At 43.2% G+C, this 17,159-nt stretch overlaps 1 protein-coding gene across 17 annotated transcripts in view; it reads left to right on the forward strand.

Moving 5' to 3' along the window:
* sox6 (SRY-box transcription factor 6) overlaps nucleotides 1-17,159 on the forward strand; it is a 720,990-nt gene that overhangs the window by 559,833 nt on the left and 143,998 nt on the right. For 14 of the 17 annotated variants that reach the window (XM_068046281.1, XM_068046293.1, XM_068046288.1 and 11 more), the window contains one exon: nucleotides 11,118-11,241. In XM_068046281.1, the coding sequence (XP_067902382.1) occupies nucleotides 11,118-11,241 (124 nt within the window). The remainder of the gene's footprint in view (nucleotides 1-11,117; nucleotides 11,242-17,159) is intronic. The other 3 variants (XM_068046282.1, XM_068046294.1, XM_068046296.1) reach the window with 1 other exon arrangement.

A 17,159-nucleotide genomic window follows, 5' to 3' on the forward strand; every position in this document is an offset into this window, starting at 1 on the left:
TTCTGATATAATTCTGGTGAATATTTGCTGTACCCTTTCTGTGGCTCCAATATCCCTTCCTATAAGCAAGTGCCAGAGCTATACTCAACTGTGGCCTGAACAATTTATTTTACAAATTCAACAACATTTCTGTGCTTTTATATTTAACCATAGAAACCATAAAACCATGGAAAAGTTACAGCACAGAAAGAGGCCATTCAGCCCATAATGTCTGCGCCATCTGAAAAAAACTAGCCACCCAATCTAATCCCACCTTCCAGCACCTGGTCCATAGCCTTGCAGGTTACAGCACTTCAGGTGCAGGTCCAGGTACCTTTTATATGTGTTGAGGGTTTCTGCCTCCACTACCAATCCGGGCAGTGAATACCAGACACCCACCACTCTCTGGGTGGAAGCATTTTTCCTCATGTCACCTCTAATCCTTCTATCAATCACCATAAATCTGTACCCCTGGTAATTGCCCACTCCGCTAGGGGAAACAGGTCCTTCCTGTCTACTCTATCTAGGCCCCTCATAATTTTGTACACTTCAATTAAGTCACCCCACAGCTTCCTCTGTTCTAAGGAAAACAACCCTGGCCTTTCCAATCTTTCCTCATACTGCAATTTTCAAGTCCTGATAACACTCTGTACTCTCTCCAGAGCAATTATGACCGTCTTGTAATGTGGTGACCAGAACTGTATGCAATACTCCAGCTGTGGGCTAATCAGCATTTTATACAATTCCTGCATTACATCCCTGCTTTTGTATTCTATACCTCGGCCAATAAAGGAAAACATTCCATATGCCTTCTTCACCACTTTATCTACCTGTCCTGCCACTTTCAGAGACCTTGGACATGCACTCCAAGGTCTCTCACTTCTTCTACCCCTCTCAATATCCTCCCATTTATTGTGTATTCCCTTGCCTTGTTTGCCCTCCCCAAATGCATTACCCCACACTTCTCCAGACTGAATGCCATTTGCCACTTTTCCACCTACTCAACCAAACCATTGATATCATTTAGGAGTCTACAGCTATTCTCTTCAATATCAACTACATGGCCAATTAGTGTGTCATCTGCAAATTTCCCAATCATGCCTCCTTAAAGTCTAAATCATTAATATATGCCACAATCAGCAAGGGACCCAACACTGAGCCCTGTAGAACACCACTGGAAGCTGCCTTCCATTCGCAAAAACATCCGTTGACCATTACTCTTTGTTTCCTGTCAATTTTGGATCTAACTCACCACATTCCCATGTATCCCAAGGGCTTTTACTTTTCTGACTAGTCTGCCATGTGGGATCTTGTCAAATGCCTTGCTAAAATCCATGTAGACAACATCCACTGTACTACCCTCATCAATCCTCCTTGTTACTTCCTCAAAAAATTCAATTAAGTTAGTAAGACATGACCTTCCCTTAACAAATCCAGGCTGATTATTCCTGATTCATCCATGCCTTTCTAAGTGACAGCTTATCCTATCTCTCAGAATTGAATCTAATAATTTTCCCACCACTGAGGTCAGACTGACCGGCCTATAATTATTTGGTCTATCCCTCGCAACCTTTTTAAACAATGGTACAACGTTTGCAGACCTCCAATCCTCTGGTACCTCGCTTGTATCTAGTGAGGATTTGAAGATGATCCTCAGAGTATCTGTTATTTCCTCCCTGGCTTCCTTTAACAGCATGGGATACAATCCATCTGGCCCTGGTGATTTATCCACTTTCAAGGATGTCAGACCCTTTGGCACTTCCTCTCTCACTCTGCACATCGTATCTAATATTTCACACTCCTCTTTTACTACAATGTCTGTATCATCCCTCACCTTTGTGAAGACAGAGACAAAGTACTCATTAAGAACCCTGCCCCTATCTTCTGCAGCGCACATAAGTAACCCTTGTACAACTCTGATAGGCCCTACCCTTTTCTTAGTTATCCTCTTGCGCAATGCGAACATACAAATTCGGAGCAGAAGTAGGCCATTCAGCCCTTCTAGCCTGCTCTACCATTCAATAAGATCATGGCTGATCTGTTTGTGTCTCAAATTCCACACTCCCATTTACCCCCAATAATCTTTGATAATGTACTGATATAATGTGCCATCATTGGGTTTTCCTTGATTTTACCTGCCAATATTTTTTCATGTCCTCTCTTTGCTTTCCTAATTTCCTTTGTTATTTCACCCCTGCACTTTCTGTACTCCTCTGGGCTTTCTAAAGTATTACGTTTTTGTGACTGTCATAAGCTTTATCTTACCCTGTATGCTTCTTGATAACCAGGGGCTTGAGATTTGGCAGTACCACCCTTATTTTTGTGGGGCCATGTCTACACTGTGCCTATAGAATCTCGCTTTTGAATGCCTGCCACTGGTTTACCACTGATTTTCCTGTAGCTATATCCAGAGCACTTTCATCAGATTACTTCTCTGTTTCGTAAAATTTGCCTTCCTCCAATTTAGAACTTTTACTCCTGTTCTATCCTTGTCCTTTTCCATAATAATGCTATATCTAACTGTATTATGGTCACTATCTCCAAAATGGTCACCCACTGCTACTTCATCCACTTGCCCAGCTTCATTGCTGAAGACGAAATCTAGAATTGCACCCCCTCTCATTGGGCTTGTTAAGTGCTGGATAAAAAGTTCTCTTGAATGCAGTTCAAGAATTTTGTGCCTTCTGTGCCCTTCACACTGTTTGTATCCCAGTTGATGTTAGGGTAGTTGAAATCCCCAAATATTATTGCCCTGTTGTTTTTGCACATGCCTACATATTTGTTCCTGTATCTCCCTCTCACTATTTGAGGGTCTATAGTACACTTGTAGTAGTGTGGCTGCCCTTTTTTATTTTTGAGTTCAACCCATGTGGCCTTATTTAATGATTCATTTAGCATATCATCCCTCCTCACAACTGTAATTGATTCTTTAACCGATAATACTACACGCCCTTCTTTTTTCCCCCTCTCTATCCTGCCTGAAAACTCTATATCCAGGGATGATGAACTGCCATTTTTTGCCCCTCTTTAAGCCAAGTTTCCGTTATAGCATTCTGTTATTTAATGTCCCTATATATAAAACTAAGAATTCAATTTGCCTTTTATTGCCTTTTCTCCCCTTTAAAGATTTCTCTGTTCCTCCATTTACTATGTAGAGTATGTTTCCTTTCATTATTCTTTTCCCCAAAATATACAACTCTACCTCTCTGCCAACCTACCTTTGTTCTCCTGAAACCTTCCGCATTCATCCCCACAGTTTATCATCCTTCTATTTTTGTTTCAACACCAAACATTGATAGCATTCTCCTTGTATCTATGTTCAAATCATTTATATAGTTAAAAAAGGGGTTTCCATATACATCCTTGAAGCAAAATACTATCCATATTCTGCCAATTTCAAAACAAATCTATTTACTCCTGCCTCTGACCTCTGCCGTTTGCCACATTCTATCCATACTTTACATGCCCTTTGATACATGTGGCATCTAATCAAACACCTTCTGAAAATCTGTATATACATCACATTTGCTTTGTCTACACACTCTGTTTAATTTTACAATTAAATTCGTCAAGCGTGACCTGCTCTTTAGAAACCTATGCAGCCTGTCCCTGATGATTTTGTAAGTGCTCTGAATGTATAAGTGTTCTATACTTATAAAGAAGACAATGAGATGGACAGATTCTCTATTACACATTGCTGATATCTTGATCCTGATTACAATTTGACCAGTATGTCATGTACATACTTGACACTGTAAATGTGATGACATAATTTGGGAGGCTGGATCTGTACCTATTTTGATGATGTGAGGTGTAATGGAAAAGTAAAAATGACTTAAAACCTTCTAAACATCTCTTATTTTTCCATTTCAATTCATTTTGAAGAGTAAGAAAAGTCATTTTATGAGTGCTTCTTGAAATTGCTACTTCTCTTCTTCATTCCCTTGCTGCCAATGAGTCCTTCATTCTTTGAAAGGCAAATTTGTGCAGCATGCCATGCACTAACATGATCCTTGAAGCTCTAGTTGGAGTGCTTTACAGCACACCAAATCAATCCAGGCATCTGAAGTATGCCTTCACCATACCAATGGTATGCTCAGTGATGACTCTGATAGAAGACTGGACCTTAATTATGTCAATGCTTTGCTGGAGTCCTGGGATAATGCAGAGGTGCCAACATAAAAGGCTGTAGATGATTGTCTTAATCTCCCAAGAGAAGCACAGAGACTTATCTTCAGAGACAGAGACAAGTGCAGTGAAATTGGACATGGACAGGATTGCAGAAATGGTGGAATCTCCTTTGTCACCTGTTATATGACATGTCCAATATTCAGTTCATTTGAAGTCAATGAAACTGAATATTGGGTGGAGCATGTAACAGGTGACCCATGTGATAGCACCTATTTTGCATCTACATCCATGTCTAATTTCACCTCCAAGGAGTGATAGTACAGGTACAGTGTATTGCCTTCTAGTGAAGCCTGTCACATTGTGATGTGCTGGCAGTTGCAAATAAGCTATAGCGGGGAAACCTTTCTTGCTAACATTGTTATAGGCATTGAGCTAGGGAGCAAGCATGGCCTTGTGAGCGCAATCAGTGACTCCTTGGAATTTGGGGAATTCTACTATTCTGCAAAATGACAGAAAATAGGTTATATGATACCACGACATAATTATAGTGTAATTTGCATCTGCTTACCCAAAAGACAATAGGCTTTCCTCAAGCTTCTTGAAATGAAGCCGTAAAATGGGGCAGACACTGAAGTGCATTGAGATTCATCAATACAGATCTCTGTCCTATTTCCCACAGCCATCTTCCCGATTACTATTACAAACACTTTTAAAATCAGACAGCTATTATGAGTTATGTGTAACTTTAAACTCCTTTTGTTTGCACGAATCCTGATTACATCAAAGGAAGTGGGCGGCACAGTGGCACAGTGGTTAGCACCGCATCCTCACAGCTCCAACGACCCGGGTTCAATTCTGGGTACTGCCTGTGTGGAGTTTGCAAGTTCTCCCTATGTCTGCGTGGGTTTCCTCCGGGTGCTCCGGTTTCCTCCCACATGCCAAAGACTTGCAGGTTGATAGGTAAATTGGCCATTATAAATTGCCCCTAGTATAGGTCGGTGGTAGGGAAATATAAGGACAGGTGGGGATGTGGTAGGAATGTGGAATTAGTGTTGGATTAGTATAAATGGGTGGTTGATGGTCGGCACAGACTCCGTGGGCCGAAGGGCCTGTTTCAGTGCTGTATCTCTAAATAAAATAAAAAATTAAAAAAAAATAAGTGACTTGGAGGAGTTACTGAGCCCAGTGGTATGAGAGAGTTGGACTATTACGTGCAAAGTCCATACTGAACTATCCCAGGTTAATGATTATAATTGCTCTAATTTTAATTCAGTTTCCTTGCACTGTTGGGTTTGTTACTCCAGCCACTTACCTTGATAATGTTAGTTTGAAGAAAAATATTCAAAACATCAGCAGGAACTGGCAGAAATAAACACATACATTTAATTCTTTGTAGCTATTTGGAGGAGAAAGTTGTGGGGGTTTAATTAATAGATGCTCACAATTAGATTAGGGTACTAAGAGACAAAAAGGAGTTTTTCCCCCTTTTTTAGGTATAAAAACCTATGTTAAAGTGCCTCTTTAGTGAAGTTGCTTTGTGATACAGATGGTAGAAAACCTGCTGATGCTGCTGCTTCCCACTTGCATGCATGCTGGCTCGAGTTCTAGAACAGATCAGCACTTGAGTGATATAATTGGATCAATGTTCAGCAATGAATAGATGCAGTCTAGTCATTGATGTAACTGAGTTAGTACTCAGCAGTTGGTTGTAGTTGGCCTGGCATTCATTGTTGGTCCAGTTCATGATATCATTGAACAAGTCCTCACTTTAATGCCAGGGTTGACTGTGACTCCAAAGCCTGGAGTGGAATCATTGGAAAAGATGGGGTGGGAAAAGTCAGTGCAACTGGCGAGCTCCTGCTGACAAAGTGTGCTCAGCATGTCCTCATTATAACAAACACACTCTTCCATCAGAAGAACAAATATAAAACCACACACAGGCATCCTAAATCAAAGCATTGGGACCTATTGGATTATGTCATTGTTTGGGTCCAAGACCTAAGTAATGTCTGTATCACTTGATCCATGTGGGGGACTGATGCCTGCTGGACAGCTCACTGACTTGTTCATTCGGTAATGAACATCCACCTCGCACCAAGACACAGCAAGGCCCAAAAGTCCAAGAGGAAGAAGATCAATGTCTCAGCCCTGAAAAAGCCCGACCAAAAAGAGGAATTCTAAGTGCAGCTCACGACCAATCTGGAAAATCTTCACACATCCAACTGAATTCCAGAACAGTGGGATCAAATTAAGTCAGCTATACTATACTCTTATGCCCAGAACACTGGGTTTGGACATCGCCGTCACCAAGGCTGGTTTAACGAAAATGTTGCTCAAATATGCTCCTTGAACAAAAGCGAGCAGCCTTCATTGCCTTGCAGAACAACCCAAGGTCGCAACTCAAGAAGGCAGCATACCAACAGCTGGCTAATGTTCAAAGGCAAATCTGGAAGATAAAGGGCATGTGATGGGAAGAGAAAGCTCCAGAGATCCAACAGTACCCTGATTGATTACGACATGCAAAGCTTTTTTGAAGCCACCAAGGCCACCAGGTCAAGTGTACAAAATCTTCTTTGTTCACAGGGTGGTGTTTCTCTTCTTAAAGATGACAATGCCATCCGTAAATGCTAAACATTGGAAAGAACATTTTGGACAACTCCTCAATTGTGAATCCACAGTAGCAGCTGATACTCTCCAGGCTATTCCCCAGTGCCCTGTGGTAGAATCCATGGCTGAATCACCATTGATGTGAGTGCTACAACAAGCAATCAAATGGATGAAAAACAAAAAAGCTTGAGGCCCCGATGGTATTCCAATTGAGGTCTTCAAAGCCAGTGGACGTTTGCTCACACCATCCTATGGATCTGGGAGGAAAAAGAGTTCCTCCACCCCGACTTCAGGAATGCGACAATTGCAACTGTCTTCATGAAGGAAGATAAATCAAACTGTCGAAGTATTTCCCTCTTGTCCAGAGCAGGGAAAATCCTGGCACGCAGTCTCCTGAATCGCATACTTCCTGTGGCTGAGGCAACCCTCCCAGAGACACAGTGTGGCTTTAGCCTTTCCAGAGAAACCTCTTACAAGGTCTTTGTTGCCAGACAAATCCAAGAAAAGTGCTGAGAACAACATCAGGAACTCTTCATTGCATTCATCGTCCTGACCAAAGCATTTGACTCAGTAAATCGCGAGGCTCTGTGGACTGTGCTCCAAAGATTTGGATGTGCAAGAAACTTCTTCACAATCCTGCAATTGCTCCATGATGATATGACTGCAACTGTCTTAAGTGGGAGATCTGAAATAGCTGCCTTCAAAATCCAAACCGGGGTCAAGCAAGGCTGTGTGATAGCCCCCATACTATTCACAATCTACCTGATGGTGGCTATTCACCTCATCAAAGATCAGTTGATCTGGTGTCAGCCCTCTGGTGTCAGTATTAAATGCCATCTAGATGGAAAGCTCTTTAACCTCGGTCACCTCTGTGCCAAAACTAAACTGACCATCATAGATATATATGATCTACAGTTTGCAGATGACTGCAGTGTCATTGCCCACTCTGCACCAGATTTTCAAGCCACTCTCAATCTCTTCTATTCTGCATTCAAGAGACTCAGCCTGTCCTTGAATGTTGCCAATCCAAACTCAAATGTCAACCCACACCTGGTCAGCCAGATATTTCACCCCCCATATATGTTGAAAGACAGACTCTAGTATATGTTGAGCACTTCTCATACCTTGGCAATTGCCTCTCTCACCGAAGGCCACCATTGATGAGGAGATCTGACGCTGGATCAGCTGCATCAGTTCAGCCTTCTATAAATTACAGCTGCGAGTGTTTGACAACAAAGACCTCCACAAATTAAAAAAAAGTTCTAATATACAGAGCAGTTGTCATCATCATGCTTCTGCACTGCAACGAGACCTGGGCTGTGTATCAGCAACACATAAGAGTACCAGAGGAATTCCATCAGCAATACTTACACTGCATCCTCCGGATTCAATGGGAGGACCATCAAACAAATGCTGGTGTCCTTCTTAAAGCCAGCTCCACAAACATTCAGGCAAAACTCCTACAAAATCAAATCCAATGGACTGGCCAATTTGTCTGCACGGCTGAAAATTGTCTCCCTCACCAGATCGTGTTCTCACAACTATCAGATAGCCAATATTACAGGGGAGGACAAAGAAAACATTTCAAAGACACTCTGAAGCTCTCCTTGAAGCATGTCTGCATTGACCTTAATGGCTGGGACGAGCTTGCTACCAAGTGCTCAGAATGGTGACAACTTGTCCACCAAGTTGCATCACGCTTCAACTCCCAACGCCTTAATGATGAGGCAGTGCGACAGCAGAGAAGGAAAAAAAAGGAAGAAAATCCTGCACTCCGATCTCACTACCTCATGGGACGTCCTGCCCCATGTGCCCAAAAATCTGCGAGTTGAAAATCGGCCTGTTCAATCACCTGAAGACCCATAGCAGAAACTTGCAACCCTGAGTACGTCATCCTCAAATCAAGGGACAGCCAACAACTTGACAAAAGTCCACGATATAATAAGATGTATATTAAGTGAAGGTCTAGTCCAAGATATGGTTGGATCCATCTGCAGCAGAACTCTTGACAACCTTGCTTGTGATATTGTATTGTTACTCAGCTGTAATCTGAGTTGGTTTGATAAAATCTGGTCAGTCGTCTCTGTTAACTTTAAATTTCAAAGTAGAGCTATGTTCCATCATGCACTATAATCCTCTAATGCAGACAACCCCAAATTGTTCGAACACTTCTCAATTTCTGGTGAGTTTTGGGCAAGAAGACTTTGAGAAAAGATGCCAGAACAGCAGATACTGTACAGGACACTTCAGTGAATTAACTCCTAGATCCTCTCTCACCACCCACAGTGTTTGGCTTCTTCAGATAATTACTTTTGGCAAAGGGATGTAGAAGATATGTCACAGCCAGAACTCTGATAGATATGATAAACATCACCAGATAAATGATGAGTGGGGTTGTGGTCAGGCTTGTTGGTGAAGATCTTTATCATGTCATAGTGATGGCCCTGATATGTTCTGTTTATAACATCTGTGGTATGTAGTTAACTAATAATAATAACTTTTAATAAGTATTTTTATAGTGCAAGAAAAACAGTTGAGGCTGCTTTCAAATGTTTCTTTGACATACCTCTGGAAATATAGTTTTATTACCCTTCAATTCTACAGAGGAGGTGGAATGGCAAGCCACAAAACAGTGAAAGGGAGGATCTCCAGGCCAGTCATGTAAATGGAGGCACCACCTTCAAATACATCTTATTATTTCTATGGCATTCATATTCATGAAGGCACATTAAATTCTGAAATATGTTCCTGTGCAGGACATAAGTGTCAATATTCCAAAGGCAGGAGCACATTGTATATGCTTGTATTGGAAATTTGGATACTATTCACTGAGATTTGTGGGGGAGATATTAGGCAGGCCAGTAGCAATCTTGTTACCAGTCCATTTCAATGACAATTACTGGATTGACATTCACGGGATGTGTTGACAAGTATTTGATAACTTTAATGAATTTAAATATATGCACACAATCTGTGCCCAAGTATTTGAGGCAACATTGTACAGCACCAAATCCATGTAGGCTTAAATATTTACAGTGGTATTGTATTGCAGCTAAACACAATGATGTGTAACAGATATCACTGTATTTAAAGTGCATATGTATGTAAGCTGAAAGATTCCGAGGTTGGCCATGCCCATTGATTTAATAGCCACATGAAACAGTTCTCAGATATGAATAAATGGAAAAGCTATCTTGACATTGGAGTTGACTTATTCCTGGACCTGTCAATGTACCTGAGATACCTCAATTGCAGCATCGGTCAAGCTCACAATCCATTATTATTCTTGACACACCTAATCTGAATGTGCTAAAGTTGATGTGGTGTTAAACGTTGTGAAAGTCTAAAACTACATAAACTGAAATTACAAGAAATCAGGGCAATCCTGATTTCTCAGTTGTGTGGTATGGGGGGGGGGGGGGGGGTGGGGTGGCAGGTTGCAGGGAGGGGTGGTGGGGGGGGGAGCAGTTGGTGTTGTTGCTGTGTCTGATACTAAATTAAACCAACTAGGATGATCCCAGGTTCAGTGTCCAGCTATGTTGAGCTAGTTGATCACACCTAAAAGTGCAATGGAAGCCCTACCATTGGCTTCAACAGAGCTAGGCTAATGAGGGAGGGGCGAAACAACCAGGGATCCAGCTCCTGATCATTATTCAGTGAGTGGATAATGACATAACTTGGGCTTGACTGTGATGCCTTCCATGATAGAATAGGCTGCTGACACTTGCTGTATATGTGCACCCGTGAAAGAAAATGGCACTTCAGCAAGGTCCAGGAAAGCAGTCGATGCCCATGGAACCATACTCCAGCATGAGTCAGCAAAAGAGGGAAGAAAATTACCTAAAAAATAAAACCCTGCACAAACTGAATACACTTGTGACCCTTGGCAGCCATTTGTTTGAAGGGACATCTTTATCTTTACCCTGGCTTGACATATTGAGATTAGTTTGCCTGTTTCTAAAAACCCTCCTACCAGTAGAAAATCAGTCCATCAGACTGTGAACCATGTTTCTAAATTCACCAGGAAAAGACAGGCTGTACAAATGCACAGTCCCCAATGATCAAGCAGTGTGCTAACAGGAAACTAGGATTTAAATAGTTTATGAAACGCTGTCTATTCAGTGTTTGCACAGAGGTGTTCTAACGAATGAAAGTTTGGGAACTTTTACCTCAAGAAATGGAAGACAAAATGCTTTCAACAAGAATCCTCCACTCCTGACACAAAAGGGAAAACAATGTAGCCTGAGGACCTTTGATGTGATGATGTGAAATTGGTAGGGATTAATAGGTTAAGGGAGACCATTGTGGGAGTCTGTGAGCACACGTACACTATCACTGCTGTATAATCCTTGTCAAGATGCATTTGTTCTGTGTGTGATCAGAGCTCTTGTTGTCTTTAGCAGGTTCAGGGTCACATGCCTCCGCTCATGATCCCAATTTTTCCACACGACCAACGGACATTGGCAGCGGCTGCCGCAGCCCAGCAGGGATTCCTGTTCCCCCCAGGAATAACATACAAACCAGGTAAGCTTTTTAACAATGAATTCCTTATCATGGAAAGGAAAGCAGTTTATTAGGCAGTTATTTTTTTTAAAATGAACAATATGATGATGGCTTATCTGGTATAGAAAATTATTTTAATAATAGATCTTGAACAGTACATTATGTTTCATGTTTTATTTTCTGCCCTTATTCCTGACCTCTCCTCCCAAAGAAGGTAAATCATCCTGTAATATTGTTACATTGGGTTCTAGTGACTTTTCTTTATATGCCGTGAGTGATGTCAGGTTATACGAGTAACTGAACTATCACATATATTCCTTTCCTAATGACCAGTTTTGTCACTAAACTTGGCTCTATGGTCATTTTTGGTGCCTGCTCTTTGCAAGCTTGCTGGACGTATAGTGGAAGATCTTGAATTCAGGCTGGGACCTGGATATGCCCAGTCGTGACATGTGTTTCAAATTTCCAGGGGGCCTATTTGGGGCAGAATGTGGCCCAAACATGGCGCTCTACATCAGAGGGCATGTGAATAGAGGATGAGAATTCCCAGGCCAGGACTTTCCTTGTTCCTGGCCTGAGTTAATGCTGAGCAGCCAGTACTCCAAGAGGTGGGAGGAGTACTGGCTTTCCAACCAAGTGTTATTGAGGGGATTGCTCGGGTCTTAACCTTGACCCTCGCAAAAAAAATTCCGTGATTTCTGGACTTCCATCAGCTCGCTTGGATCCATCAAAATATAAGTCATCAGGACCAGATGATGCTGAGGAAAGTAAGAGAGGAAATTGCAGAGGCACTGGCCATAATTTTCCAATCAAAAAAGTGTATAAGGATAAATCCAGCAACTGCAGGCCAGTCAGTTTAACCTCAGTGTTGGGAAAGGTTTTAGAAGCAATAGTCTGGGATCAAATCTCCTCTTAATCTTCTTTTCTCTAAGGAGAACAGCCCCAGCTTCTCCAATTTATCCACGCAACTGAAGTTCCTCATCCCTGGAACCATTCTCGTAAATCTTTTTCTGCACCTTCCATAAAGCCTTTACATCCTTCCTAAAGTGCGATGCCCAGAACTGGACACAATACTTCAGTTGAGACCGAACCAGCATTTTATACAGGTTTATTATAACTTCTTTTCTTTTGTACTCTGTGCCCTTATTTATAAAACTCAGGATCCCATATGCCATTTTACCCAGTTTCTCAACCAGCCCTGCCACCTCCAATGATTCATGCACATTTGCTCCCAGGTCCCTCTGTCCCTGCACCTCCTTTATAGTGCCTCTCCTTGTTCTTCCTACTAAAATGTACCACTTCAAACTTTTCTGCATTAAATTTCACTTGTCCGCCCTTTCACCAGCCTGTCTATGTCCTCTTGAAATCTACCACGATCCTCCTCACAGTTCACAATACTTTCAAGTTTTGTGTCATCTGAAAATTTTCAATCTACTTTATTAATATATGTCAAGAAAAGTAGTGGTCCTTGGACCGACCCCTGTGGAGCACCACTATATAACTTCCTCCAGTCCGAAAAACAACCATTGGCAATACCCTCCGTTTTCTGTCACTCAGCCAAATTTGTATCCGTACTGCCACCGTCCCTTTTATTCCATGGGCTCCAACCTTGCTGGCTACTCCTATTATGTGGCACTTTATCAAACACCTTTTGGAAGTCCATATACACCACATCAACTGCATTACCCTCATCAGCCCTGTCTGTTATCTTATCAAAAAACTCCATTAAATTAAACATGATTTGCCTTTAACAAATTCATGCTGGCTTTCCCTAATTAAACCATACTTGTCAAAGTGACTGCTAATTTTGTCTCGGTGGCACCCAGCAGTGCACTCCTGCAAGAGTCTTACTCATTGTGGTGGTATTGTGCGCTGTCCATAATATGGCCGTCTAGAAAGGTGTGGACCTTGAGGACGGGGAGGCCTTGGAAAGACTGAAGAGTAGGAGAAGGATGTGGAAGAGGAGGCAGAGAGGGAGGATGCAGAACACTGAAGTGCTCCAGCTGCACAGGAAAGTGGCCAGGGCGGTATGGGGTGCGAAGGTCTCATCAGGATCCCATGAATGTCAGGGACCATCTGATTCAGGAACATTTCAACTGAGCCCCTCTGACCCAGGTTGAATGGTATGATTTGGAACTCACTCTCAGCTGCCTGTGCTAACACTTCAACTGAGGACGCAATCTGGAACATGTAAATTCTTAATGTTATTAAAGGATGAACATCTGCCCAGAGGTTTTGCCATCACTGTTGAGGAACCCTTGATCTCCTTCACTATATCTCTTCTCTTATCCCGCCATCAATAGAAGGAGTCTCACACACCTGGCTTCAAGTGTCATTATTTACATGGTGCGCATAAAGGAAAACAGTGCACAGTTACAGGAAGAAGACACCCCAGTGACCCAGTTAGAGCTCAGCACGATGCGGTGGACTTTATGTTCAGCCACTTCTATGTGGTGCTCCTTTGTGGCCTGGGAGGAGGTGGAAACAGCTTGCTAACTTGTCTCAGCCTGCACTAATGCCATGTTCCTACAAACATACGAACTAGGAGCAGGAGTAGGCCACCCAAACCCTCGAGCCTGCTCCACCATTCAATAAGTTCATGGCCGAACTGATTCCTCCACATTTCCACCTACCCCCGATAACCTTTCACCCCTTTGCTTATCTATCTACCTCTGCCTTAAAAATATTCAAAGTCTCTGCTTCCAACGCCTTTTGAGGAAGAGAATTCCAAAGACTCATGACCCTCTGAGAGAAATAAATTCTCCTCATCTTGGTCTTAAATGGGTGACCCCTTATTTTTAAACAGTGACCCCTAGTTCAAGATTCTCCCACAAGGGGTAACATCCTTTCTACATCCACCCTGTCAAGACCCCTCAGGATCTTATATGTTTCAATCACGTCACCACTTACTCTTCTAAATTCCAGCGGATATATGCCTAGCCTGGCCAATCTGTCCTCATAAGACAGTCCACCCATTCCAGGTATTTGTCACCCAGTTCTACTCCATCTAAATGCGTGAATGGACCCACTGGGGTGAATGTATCTGCGCTGGTGGACAGTACACTGGTGAGGCGTGACAGTACTTCTTCGGGACTCTGCTGCTTCTCATGGCCTGGTGATGTGAGAGGGAAAGTCTCCTTGGTTCAACGTCTGCACCTGTGGGAGACACAATAAGAGATCATTAGAGCTAGCCTTGGAGTGCAGAAGCCTGTGCAGTGCTGAGGCTTCCCAATGCAATTCAGTATTTGGCATGCTGTCGGATTGCATGGAGTGCAATGCACCCCTTTAATGAGCGCATTTCCCTCTTTAAACACCATCTCCACCATGAGTGCCCATATCACCATGGCCGACCTCCTCGTAGTCTGAGATTCTGGCTATTTTCATCACTCCCTCCTCCATGGGGTGAGATAACTTGTAGGTTGGGGACACCTCCACCCATTTGGGCCCTCTCTCGGGCATGATGTGCCCTTTTCTCCTGCAAGGACAAAAGAAGGTACTACTGTCCTCTATAGCAGCTGCTCAAATTTATTAGAAGGTGCATGCATCAGTAACTACAGATTCTCAGCCAATTTGAGGGATCAGTAAGTACCCTGGACACACACTCCTCCCATGTTCAGGAATAGCATACGCCCTGAGGCTCCTCAACTTGTGTGTTTGCTGCAGTGTGAATACCAAGAGACCTGTCCTCAGGGTTGTGAGTAGCACTAACCTTGCCAGAGAGTATCAGCTCATTGAACCTTTTCCTATTGTGGATCCAACTTCTTCCACTGACTGTGGCAGCAATGCCCATCCATAGCTGCTTTGTCTGGGTAGGTGGCCTCCTGCTGCCACCCTCCAGAAAGAGGACCTCCTCTCTCTCCCTCATTGCCTCCAGCACGACCTCCAGGTCCGCATCTGAAAATAAAGGGACTACCTTGCCCCAGGTTCCAGGCCTCTGGCTCTGCTGAGACATTGTCGAGTTCAGGTCTTCTGTGATCTTTCACTCTATATTCACAGCAGTGAAACGGCAGTCACAGTAATGGCTGCTGTGGTCTGTTTAAATCAGGTCCCGCCTCCATTTCCGCCCCTGCAGCCATTAATTGACCAGCAAACCTGTCTCCATAGCAATTAAGGTGTCGCCCCCTGTGAAATTCAGGGCTCATTCCTGTTTTCCCCTCAGGGGTGGGTTCAGAATCTAGAAAAGGTCCCGACTTCCGTTTCCCATCCTGCAGCAAAAATCCAGCCCCCTGTCTCTGTTCGCACATTACAACCCTGCGAGAACTCTGCATTATTCCAATTCTGACGTATTGAGCTGCATTCGACCAAGCCCAAGACGTCAGACTCTGTGGCGGGGGGATGCGGGGGCAGAGGCCCACCTCGGGAGGGCCTGACCCGATCCTCCCGGTGACAGCGAGGCTCAGTGGTGGCCCACCTACCACTGGGCGACAGGACCTCAATTTCTACATTCAAATCATTAAAACAAATTGAACATACTTACTGGAAAACTTTCGGTCCCGCCGTGATTCTAGTGGGCAGGGTGGGGAGTTAAGATTTTCAGTGCAGGGGTGGGGGATGGGGTCAGATACGCATCATCAGTGTAGTGGATGGTGGGAAGGGGTGAAATTTCAACTTTGTACAGTCTGGGAATGAAAGGTCAGAATTCAAAGGTAGGTGTTTTTTGGGAGGAAAGGTCAAATACTTACTTTAATTTTGGGTGGGGGGGTTGTTGGAAAGGGGCATTACAATTTTATTTTGTAAATTTTGGGTGTTTCACTTGAAAAATTCAAATTTTCTGGCAGGGCTAGCTGCCCTTTAAAAAAGGCGCCAGCGCCTGCACATAGGCAGCTGACACCATTGCCGGGGATGGACAGCCCGCCCCCTCCACATGATGGGGCGGGTGTGGGAGGGGGGGCCGCCCTGGCTATTTAAATGAGCTGCCGCGTGGGAGATTGCGGCGGCTTTTCAGCGTGCTTTTTTTGAGCTCGCTGCCGCTCCTGGAGGTGGGCTCTTAAAGTCCAGCCCATTGTGCTTTCCCCACTCCCTTTGATCCTCCATTGGCAGCTGTGCTTTCTCCTGTCTAGACCTTATGCATTGCAAGTCCCTTTCTAAACTTCTCTGCCTCTCCACATGCCTTTCCTCCCTTAAGACCCTCTTTAAAACCCTGTTTGATCACGCTTTTAATCATCTAATCTAATATCTCCTTCTTGGGCTCAGTATTGATTTTTTTCTAATTATACTTCTGTGAAGCACCTTTGAACCTTTTCTATGTTAAAGGCACTATATAAATGCAAGTTATTGTTGTAATATCCTTCAAAATTATTTCGTATTTAATTTAAATAGATAGACTAGTGATCTTCGAATACCAGGTTGTAATGTCTCGTTAGACAGAAACTGGTGTGCGAGGATCACTGGTCAGTTAACTCTGAATTTAAAACTGATCAGAAATTGATGATGTCTTGTTGGGTGTGATTTGGCAGTCAGTATTGTCCAGCCTCATTATAGATTGGTGCTGGCACTATCCGGGCTGCACTTGAAGTGGGTTTTGGCAAAGCGTGATGCTGATTCTATGTCAAAGCAGATGTTGTTGCTTTATGTCTGTTACACTGCTATGTTTTAAGAATGCACTTGAAGGTTTACTTCCCTGAAGATAAATCTTAGCTCTGCTGATCGTGCACTTAGTAAAGCCAATGTTGAACTAAGCCTTACAGAAGTATTGATAAGATTGTGGAATGAACATATGAACATAAAAATTAGGAGCTGGAGTAGGCCATTCAGCCCCTCGAGCCTGTTCTGCCATTTGTTAAGATCATGGCTGATCTGAATGTTGCCTCAACTCCACTCTCCTGTCTGCTCCCCATAACCCTTGACTCCCTTGTCTATCAAGAATCTATATATCTAAGCCTTAAATATATTCAATGACGCAGCCTCTACTGCTGTTTGTGGAGACAAATTCGACAGAC

Source organism: Heterodontus francisci, chromosome 14, assembly GCF_036365525.1.
Source record: "Heterodontus francisci isolate sHetFra1 chromosome 14, sHetFra1.hap1, whole genome shotgun sequence".
Classification (NCBI taxonomy): Eukaryota; Metazoa; Chordata; class Chondrichthyes; order Heterodontiformes; family Heterodontidae; genus Heterodontus; species Heterodontus francisci.